The sequence below is a fragment of the Prunus avium genome, chromosome 4 (assembly GCF_965620075.1).
Source record: "Prunus avium chromosome 4, drPruAviu1.hap1.1, whole genome shotgun sequence".
NCBI classification, from domain to species: Eukaryota; Viridiplantae; Streptophyta; class Magnoliopsida; order Rosales; family Rosaceae; genus Prunus; species Prunus avium.
The window spans coordinates 28311512-28321676 of NC_142287.1; the positions used below are offsets into that span (position 1 = coordinate 28311512).

At 36.7% G+C, this 10165-nt stretch overlaps 2 protein-coding genes across 5 annotated transcripts; both read left to right on the plus strand.

The window, feature by feature from the left end:
* The first annotated feature begins 410 nt into the window (after nucleotides 1-410).
* LOC110768995 (putative potassium transporter 13) lies at nucleotides 411-5416 on the plus strand. Of its 4 annotated transcripts, none has more exons than XM_021972888.2 (11): nucleotides 412-721; nucleotides 1302-1464; nucleotides 1633-1864; nucleotides 1961-2209; nucleotides 2349-2399; nucleotides 2642-2902; nucleotides 2981-3033; nucleotides 3230-3344; nucleotides 3675-3929; nucleotides 4012-4534; nucleotides 4664-5416. In XM_021972888.2, exons 2-11 carry the CDS (start codon nucleotides 1363-1365, stop codon nucleotides 5127-5129), a joined length of 2307 nt encoding a protein of 768 aa, XP_021828580.1. In that variant the 5' UTR covers nucleotides 412-721; nucleotides 1302-1362; the 3' UTR covers nucleotides 5130-5416. The 4 variants fall into 4 exon arrangements, with proteins under 4 accessions (XP_021828581.1, XP_021828580.1, XP_021828582.1 ...); XM_088252163.1 differs by lacking the exon at nucleotides 412-721 and adding an exon at nucleotides 1047-1158; XM_021972889.2 differs by lacking the exon at nucleotides 1302-1464 and having other exon boundaries at nucleotides 411-721; nucleotides 1630-1864.
* A 3848-nt stretch (nucleotides 5417-9264) lies between these two features.
* Nucleotides 9265-10165, plus strand: LOC110769004 (uncharacterized). The gene has a single exon (XM_021972903.2). It carries the CDS (start codon nucleotides 9333-9335, stop codon nucleotides 9939-9941), a length of 609 nt encoding a protein of 202 aa, XP_021828595.1. The 5' UTR covers nucleotides 9265-9332; the 3' UTR covers nucleotides 9942-10165.

Consider the following 10165-nt stretch of genomic DNA (forward strand, 5'->3'; position numbering starts at 1 on the left):
AAGTGCATTGACTTATATACTAGAGGTCTCAGGTTGAACTCCCATGTCATCAATTATGTGTGTGTGTGTGAGAGAGAGAGAAACCCTCTCACTTGTAGTTTAGAACGGAAAAGCCACGACTTACATACCAAAAATCTCAAGTTAAACCCCCATATCATCAATTATGTGTGTGTGAGAGAAACCTCCTCCCCTATAGTTTAGAGCCATTATCACTTGTACTGAAAAAAATCTACTTCTTAAGTTGATTAGTCAAGCATTCTTTAACATTAAGAAGTTGACCATCTTTAGCAAACAATCAACAACAACAACAACAACAACAAAAAAGGAAGAAAAGGCAGCATGACTTTTCTTGACACGTAACTTGTAACTTGCGCACGTATCCCTTGAAAGTTCGATTCTTTATAACTGCCTTCTCTCCCTCCCTCCCTCCCTCCCTCCCTCCCTCTTTCTTTCTGTTTATTGCCGTAAGTGGCTTCATTGAGCACAATTTCACTAGAAACTTTGAAACCCAAGTTCGGATCTTTAAGTTCTGCTTCTTTCTTCCACTATTTTCCATTTGGGCGCTCTTCTTCTTCACCAGTTACAAAACCCATTTCAATATGCGCAGATTTAGTGGTACCAGACCACTGTGTTGAACTTAACATTGACTGAGAGCATTGGGCCCTGAATGGCAAGGCAAATGGACACAGAGTCGGCTTCTGTTTTACGGGGTTTTCGACCGGTGAGTGTTACTACTTTCTCTGTTTCGTTATGTTCCTATGCCCTTGGTTTTGCTTTCTTTCTGTGTTTGTTTCCAGGGAAAGTAAAGTAAGCAACATGGGAAAGGAAAGAGTGAAATTTTTGAGTCTTGTGTTACCATTTTTTGTTTTTGGAAAATGGGTTTGTTGTTTTTGATTTCAAACACTTTCAATCTTTATCATGTGTTTTCTTCTGGAATGTTCTTAGCAACCAAACGACAAATGCATTTTCTTTTTTATTTTATCACTATCTTTTGGTCTATGACTATCGATCTTATCGACTTAGACTATATCTCATTGTCATTTTTGTATTCCTGTAGGAATCTGATTTGTTATTTGTGTTCGTACAATCACTGAAATTTCTCGTTTTCCATGTTACTTTTGGCTGTGATATGAAGTTTATGTTTTTCCATTTGTTTGGGTATGTTTTTCCATTTCCTATGATAATCACCTTCATGGCTTCTTAGTTTTCTTTTCACTGGTGCTGCATAAAACAGAATTTTTAGAGGCTTTCATCCTTAAATTCACGAATTCAATCCACCTTTATTTGCCTTTTTTGTTTAGGACTTCTTCACTTCTAACTAAGTGATCCTTCTGTTTGAGCATCATCAATTCATTTGGTTGCATGGAAGACAAAGGATGTGAGAAGAACTCACCGTGTCCGAACTCCAGGATACCCGGAGTTGATTTCAACATCCACAATTGTCGGTCTAGAGAGTTTAATATGGTTGTGGACTGGATTAACTCATTATAGAGCACACATTTTGTCTTAATTCTGTTCTGCATTTCTTTTCTTATTGGTTTTTCCTCTGCTTGGTTATATTAGTAAATGGAATTCATTTCACTTTAAAATTTGCAAACATAGTAACACTTATCTTACTTGTTTTATTAGCAGAATCTGTACAAGACAACTCTATGCCTTGCTTATCAGAGCCTTGGTATTGTTTATGGGGATCTAAGCATATCCCCCATATATGTCTACAAAAGCACTTTCTCAGGTGATCTGCATCTATATGAGGACGATCATGAGATTCTTGGAGTACTTTCTATCGTTTTCTGGACTTTGACTCTTATCCCCCTTTGCAAGTACATTATATTTGTGTTAGGAGCAGATGACAATGGTGAAGGTACTTACAGTTAGCTCAGTTAACTTATAGCATATCTGGGTTTGAGATTATAATTGGTTCATGTTGGACGTTTGAGATTCACTTTTAGTTTTACAGGTGGAACTTTTGCTTTGTATTCATCACTCTGCCGACACTCAAGGATGGGCCTTTTGAACACAGTTCATCCTGCACATGAACGTATATCTTCTTACTGTTCTGAAATACCTACCAAGGATACAAGAATGGGCTTACTCATAAAAGAATTCTTTGAGAAGCATAAGAGTTCTCGAATAGTATTGCTACTTGTAGTTTTCCTAGGAACTGGCATGATAATTGGTGATGGTATCCTCACTCCAACAATGTCTGGTATGATTTCTAAAATTATCTCTCTGGCCTTTCTGATTGACCCTCTCTTCAATTGAACATGGGAGTATCTTCCAGTTCATGGTTTCTCTCTGCAGTCACTGATGTTGACCTAATGAGGTTTTGTTATATATGCTGGCAGTTCTTTCTGCAGTTTATGGAATCAGAATTAAAGCTCCGGATTTACATGAGAGTAAGTGAATCACAAATAGATAAATAAAACGTTCTTTTTGTGATTCTTGCGACGTCATGGGTGTCAATATGAAAATTTAAATCTTGTATACGGATTTTTGCATCGGTAATACATGGAGTTGAGTTGAGGAGAATGAATATTGTGCAGCATTACTTATTGTCTGATATCATGCAATATAATTTTAACTCAATTTTTATGGAGAACTACCTTTTCTAATTGCATTTTACGTTCATACATGGCAGATTATACTGTGTTCATAGCTTGCATCATCTTGGTTGGGCTTTTTGCTCTTCAGCATTATGGGACACACAAAGTTGGGTTTCTTTTTGCTCCAATCATGTTAATATGGTTGCTATGCATTTCTGGGGTAGGCATGTACAATATCTTCCGCTGGAACCCTCGTGTTATAGGTGCTCTGTCACCCTACTATATTTATTACTTCTTTAGAAAAACTGGAAGAATTGGGTGGAGTTCCCTTGGAGGCGTTGTTCTTTGTCTCACAGGTTGGTTGATAGGAAAAAGGTTCTCTGTCGCCCTACTATATTTATTTCTAAGGCTAAAATAATATTTGTCTATGACAGGTACAGAAGCAATGTTTGCTGATCTTGGGCATTTTTCCAAACTCTCTATCAGGGTAGCTTATTCTCATATTTTAATTTGACTCTTTGAAGCATAAAACTGCTTAATAGTTGTTTAGTTGTCTTTTAAGGATTTTTGGTTGATGGACAATTTTCTCTTGCTTGTTTCTAGCAGTACCACCACATGTATAGCTGTTTTTCTTCGTTCTAGCCAGTTATTTATGACTATTTCTTTTTTCTTTTTTCTGGCAGATTGCATTTACAGGCCTTGTTTATCCTTGCTTAGTCCTGGCATACATGGGAGAAGCTGCTTATATCTCCAAGAACAAAATGGATATTAGTAGCAGTTTTTACAAGGCCATCCCTGGTAAAGCTTGATTAGTATATCTTTCTGGTGTAATGCACCAGCTAGTTGTTTTAATGAAAAGCCATTCTTCTTATTAGGGAACTAAAATTTCAATTCTCAAAAGCAATGATTTCGACAAGTTTAGCTTCCACTTCCAAGTTAAGGCATGTCATTATTCTTGGGTATAGCAGGCTTTAAAGTATAGGGCGATTATTTTTAATATCCATTATATGATTAGCTTTTTTACTGTGTAGTAAACCTTTATTGTAGCTTCTGAATCTTTAGAAGTGTCAATCTGTATGCATTCTTGTCCCAGTTTTGGATTTCATCTGATCTCTTTTTGCTATTCAGAGGTTATGTTTTGGCCGGTATTTATTATCGCAACTCTTGCTTCTGTGGTGGGAAGTCAAGCAATAATTTCAGCTACCTTCTCAATAGTTAGTCAGTGCAGGGCACTGAGGTGCTTCCCACGCGTGAAGATCAAACATACATCAAATCAGATACATGGGCAGATATACATACCTGAGGTGAATTGGATGTTGATGATGTCATGTCTTGCTGTCGTTATTGGATTCAGAGACACTCGTATGATAGGCAATGCATATGGTTTGTACTCTCTCTCTCTCTCTCTCTCTGTGCAGTTTTGCATTTCTGAAATAAGCATTTTTACGCCATGTTGCATGTTCAGGGCTTGCTGGAGTGACAGTGATGTTCATCACAACCTGCTTAATGTTTTTAATTATTAGCACGGTTTGGAAGAAAAATGTTCTTCTGGCAGTCTTGTTTTTCGTAGTCTTTGGATCTCTAGAACTACTCTATATTTCTGCCTGTCTTGGTAAAGTACATCATGGAGGCTGGCTTCCCCTTCTATTCGCTCTTGTAATCATGTCTTTGATGTCCATCTGGAATTACGGGACCATGAAGAAAGATGCATTTGAGCTGGAAAACAAGGTATCAATGGATAGGCTTCTAAGCCTTGGGCCAAGCCTAGGTATAGCAAGGGTCCCTGGAATCTGCCTACTTTACTCTAATGTTGCCTTTGGTCTACCTCCAATGTTTGCACATTTTGTCACAAACTTCCCTGCATTTCATCATACTCTCATCTTTGTGACCCTTAAGTCTTTGATGGTTCCAAAAGTTCCAGATGTTGAGCGTTTTCATGTAAACCGAATTGGCCCACCAGAGTTGTCTATTTTCCGGTGTGTTGTAAGGTACTTTCCATAAAGTTTTTGTGGTATGAAGCTGAACTTCATCAGGTTTTGCATGAAACTGAATTGTGATTCTTAAATATTCTGAATCAAGAATAGTTCTTGAAATTCTTTAATGCTGTTATGTATCAGGTATGGATACAAGGAAGTGAGAGATTGCTACAACTTTGAAACCCAACTGATTGAAAAGGTAGCAGAGTTTTTGAAACAGGAGAGTACTATTGAAGACATGACAGTCAGAGGGCAGTCACCAAACCATATATCTGCTGCAGTGGGAAACGAGGTTTGTCGTGACATTGCTGAGCAGCGGAGGAAGGAGGTTAGTGGGGGCAGTGGTGAGCAGTGGAGTAACACAGGGTTTCAAAGTTTGGGATCCCATCAGGAGATGAAGAAACTCATGGAGGCACGGGAAGCTGGTGGCGTGGCCTACATGATGGGCAATCCTTATGTTGTGGCAAGTGGGGTATCACCATTCCTGAAGAAGTTTGCCATTAACATTGTCTATGGTTTTCTGAGACGGAATTGCAGGCGTCCAGCAATTGCACTTGGAGTTCCACATACCTCACTGCTTGAAGTGGGAATGCTTTATCAGGTGTAGCTATAGCATGTAGTAAATAAACTCAGAGGTAAGAAGGGAGGTTGACAGAGAAAAGTTCTTTCCTTTACCAAGCTTTTTACTCGATGAAATAGAAATGCAGTTGATATGGGGCATTGACAGGATGTTTATGGTTAGCAAATATAGGGATAAATGTGCTTAGCTGTGTATATGGTGCAAGTTGTATTCTGATAATAGGAAACTTAAAATGAAGTGCTAACAGCCAACACTCTTATGTACTTCAGGAGATATATATAATAAACAAGAAAAAAGATTTGGCAAAAAACTCATGTACATGGTGTTTTCCTTTTGTCGAACTTATTTACACTAACCTTCTCCATGATCCATTGGTTTATAAGAGGAAGAACTTAATGATACATTTCCTCAGGCATATAAGTCCCCGACTCCCCAACCTGGGTGTTGGTAGGTACCCGAGACCTACGCTTTGATTCTAAACTTGGCAGCTAGGACAACAAAGTCCCACAAGTTTGATTCTAAACTTGATTCAAATTTTCAAACCAAACAAACTCGTTTTCTCATTCCAGTCCATTCCACAACCAAACACCAGAGTTTGCGTATGAAAATTGGACACCCAATTGAGGATTGATGATAATAAATTTGGTATTATAAAAATTGACAAATAACCATATAAATATATTGTATGGCTATGGAGCTGCAACATATCCTAGTTAACTTGAAACTTAATTTGATAGCTTAGGGGCCAACTGCCTGGTGATGAGAAGTCAATTGTGTGACCACAAATCACTCCCTTAAATCAATGCCTTACAGGGGCAGCCTCACGCTTGTTGCCTGTCAACTTTTGGGGTTTCCGTTTCATTAATAAATTATATAACGTCTTCCACTATATCAACCTTAGTGCACGGAACATATTTTCTCAGGCATTTTTCTCTCTCTCCCTCTCCAAGCAAAAGGGCAGGCTCTATGTATTATTTTTCTTTAGCTGCCTATAGCATTTTCTTCAATGCATCTAGATATCTACTTATTCTTACTGTATTTCTCTTGGCTTCACTTTATGTGTTCTTGGCCATAGAGGAAGCCAAAATCTTTCATGAATTGGCAGCTTTGGCTTGTAAGCAAGAAGGCAAGAACTTGGTTCATCTGCAGTTTCAGGAGACCTCTGCATATAATCATTCAAATGGCTCATATTACAATGATTTTGGAGACCGGTGGGATGATATTGATTAGAAGATCTAAAGAAATGGACGTCTGTGATCGTCATGTCAACCATGAAATCTTATGTAACAATCATACACAAGTAAATTGTAGTTCTTTTGGGGCTTCATTTAGTAAAATTATTGTTGGTTCCAAAGGGAAAATATTGTATACCAATTATAATATATGATTTACTTAATACATCTCTATTGGGGTTGGCAAATATATATATATATATAGTTATTCTCTTATCCGGATGTTCGCACGTTATTATCGTGCGGATCCTATTGTAAACAGGCAGGAAAATAGAGAGGGGTAGTACAAAATACACGGCGTCCACACGATAATAACGTCCGGATGTCCGTATAAGAGAATTTCTGAGCCTCTCCGCACGCGTTTTCGCGTCTACGAGAGGCTTTTTTTAAAAAAATTTAAAATTTATTTTAGAATTAAAAAAGATAATGGATAGTTGTGTTCATAGTATTAAATATCGATAATATCCCCGATATTATCCCGATAATATCTGATTTTTGGGGGTCCGATATTTTAACAACTAACCATAGTGTTATCGTCAATATATCGATATTATCGGGAAGATATTTTCAACATTTTTATGAATGATTTGGGCAATATATTGAGATATTATCGATAATATCCCGATAATATCCTAATAATATCCCTATAATATCCCGATACGAAACCCAAAAATATTTATATACATGGTATTTGTGAAAACCATTTTACTCCTTCAACACCTTAACCACCATATCACTTATGTTTTTTGTGAAAATACTAAAATATTTATATATATATACATGGTTTTGTTTTGAATTCTTTTTGCAAGAAACAAATTTTCACATGAGATGAGTAGTAACTATGGTTATACTCATAACCAACCATTTCCCTACCCTTCATATCCCATTCCTGTTGGGATGGAATCAAGCAACTCATGGAAAGAATCCGAGACTCAATCTTCAAATGATTTTGCTTATGGACAACGTCAACCAATCTCAGATCCATATGGGTGGCATGTTAACAATTACATGCAAAACTATTTTGGGGATTTATCATTTGATGACTACTCTTCAAAATATACTTACTCTACACATAGAGATGATGAAGATAGTGAAAATTTTGAACATCATAGGAACTGTATGTGGTACTAAGTCACTCATGTATCTTACCATGCAATGTATAAAGTGTAAAATATTGTAGTAATTCATTATATATAAATGATTATGGTGTGTTTAATCTTCTTTCATTAATTACTACATATTTTCTACACTTACGGTGTTTGCTAGCTCGCTATATAATCAACTTAAATCAGTTAAATCCATCATGCAATGCATTTTCTTCCAATTTTTTGTGATAAACTAATAGATAATTGACTAAATAAACATCCTGCAAAGTTTCAATAAAAATTTCCAAGTTTTTCTTACAATTTCCGTGGTTTTTATTCAATTTTTTCCGACACCGATAATATCCCGATATTTCCTGCGATATTTCCGTGTTTTTTGACTTCCGATATTTCCGATACCTCCGATATTTAAGACCTTGATTGTGTTCCATAAAAATAGGCCATTATCTGATTTTTTCTTTTAATTTTAATTTTTTTAAATATGAAAAGGTGTGAATTTACCATATTATTCTCATTTAATTAATAATTTAAATTCTTAATGTTTGCATTAACCAAGGGCATTTTTTGGTATTTTAAATGTTTCACCATTCTCTGTCTTTTGCTTTATATATACTAGCCTCTTCGCACGCACTTCCGTGCCTGCGAGGGGCTTTTTTAAAAAAATAAATAAATTTATTTTAGAATTAAAAAGATAATGGGTAGTTGTGTTCCATAAAAATAGGATTCATTATCTGATTATTTTTTTTTTAATTTTTTAAATATGAAAAAGTATGAATTTACCATATTATCCTCATTTAATTAATAATTTCAATTCTTAATGTTTGCATAAACCAAGGGCATTTTTTGGTATTTTGAATGTTTCACCATTCTCTGCCTTTTGCTTTATATATATAGATATTAATAAACTACTAGCATTCTGGGCTCTACTTCAAACCCATTTGCTAGATTTAATTGAGGACTTGCAGTTTTGGAATTTGTCATTATAGAAGGCCCAATACTGAGACTAGTTTTATGGACCTCACCAATGGGTCACTATTTGGTGTGGGTTGGCCCAGGTGAGCCACTAGAGTCTATCTCTGGTGAGAGTTTATCATTTTACTACCGGCATGATCAAAGTTTGACTTCAATCAAACCATTTCTTGGGTTGAAATAAATGAAAACCTTTGCTACATGAGCAATATGGCATACTTGCGAGTGCCTTATTCTCAACTGTAGAGATTTTTGGGTGTTACTGGTTAGACACGCTCTTTAATAAGTCACGTGATGAAAGAGATAGATTCATAGATACATACAAAAATCATTGTTAATTATGATAAAAGAGGCATTTCGGTATCCCAATGAAATAATTTGTTGAAATATCATTTATCAAGTTTCAATGGTTAGATAGATGTGAGATATTTTAAAACAAAAACAATTTTGTCAAGGAGAGAATCCAAGTACTTAGCATGACTAATGAATTTTCCATGGCTTCTTATTGAAAATGAAAATTTTCTTTATTTTCAGACAAAATTTTATGATCATATCAAACTACTTGTCTTTAAGTTTTCACAACATGAATGTTATTCGAGATAACCTTTATAAAAAATAAAAAATAAAAATAACATGCAAAGAATATTAGGGCACTTATTTAATTCATAATGACCGTTGGAGCTTGCCACTCCAAGGGGACAAACATGGAATTTCAGACGTCATATGTCTGATAATCAGAAAAATTCCTAGCCGTTACAACAGCTCGCGATCTCGTGAATACCTGCATACGCTAGGGGCAATTTTGGAAATAAAGCATTCAAATTATTCAAAATTCGACCGTTATAAGACTTGAAAACCTCGCGACCGTTTCCCAAAAAAAAAAACAACTCAGCCCCAACTCTCACTCTCTTTCTCTATACAAATCCATGGCCGACGAGAACGCAAACCAGTCAATCATGGAGCCAAAATCCTGGCACCCTCTTCACCAAATCGCAGAGTCTCCAAGCCACAAGCTTCTGCTCAAGCAATGGCTGAAAGAAGAAGAGCTAATCCTCAACAGGGTCTCTCTGAAAGAGAACCAAATCGACTCAGTTCGCAAAGAGATCACAATGCTCTTCATATTCTTCTTCCTCTTCCACTCCACAGCTCTGATCCTTCTCTTCAGTTCCTCCTCGAGGGACCCACATGGGTTCGCGTGCCGCCGGTCTTGGATCCCGTCACTCTGTTCTCTCTGCTTCTCTCTGGGGATCATTTGGGCCATAAGGTACAAGACTGACATGGAAGGTCACTTGGAGAAGCTTCTGGAGAGAGAGAAAGAGGATAAAAATCTTCTGGGCAAGTGCATCGAGGAGTTGAAGAAGAAGGGTTTGGAATTTGATTTGTTGAAGGAAGTTGATGCACTTAGGAGGGCCAAGAGTTTGAGAGTTGAAGCTAAAGAGGTGAGGAAGTGGTCTGCTAGGGACTTCGTGACTTTGTTTTTCTTCACAGTGTCTTGCTTTGTGCTTGTTATCACAAGGGCTATTTTGTGTAACTAGGAGTTTGAAAAATGGGGTAGATTTTGGGATTGGATTGGTTGGTTCTTAGATTCATGTTCTATTTTGGGTTGGATGGGTTTTGCCAGAAGATTTTGGATTCTGTCAAAGAATTGGTGGTGGGATAAATTGGAAGCAAATTGACTGCAGAATGTTTTGTTCTGCTTATTTGTAATTTGGGGAATTTACAATGACATAGTTATGAAGCAAATTTGGATGACTGCTTA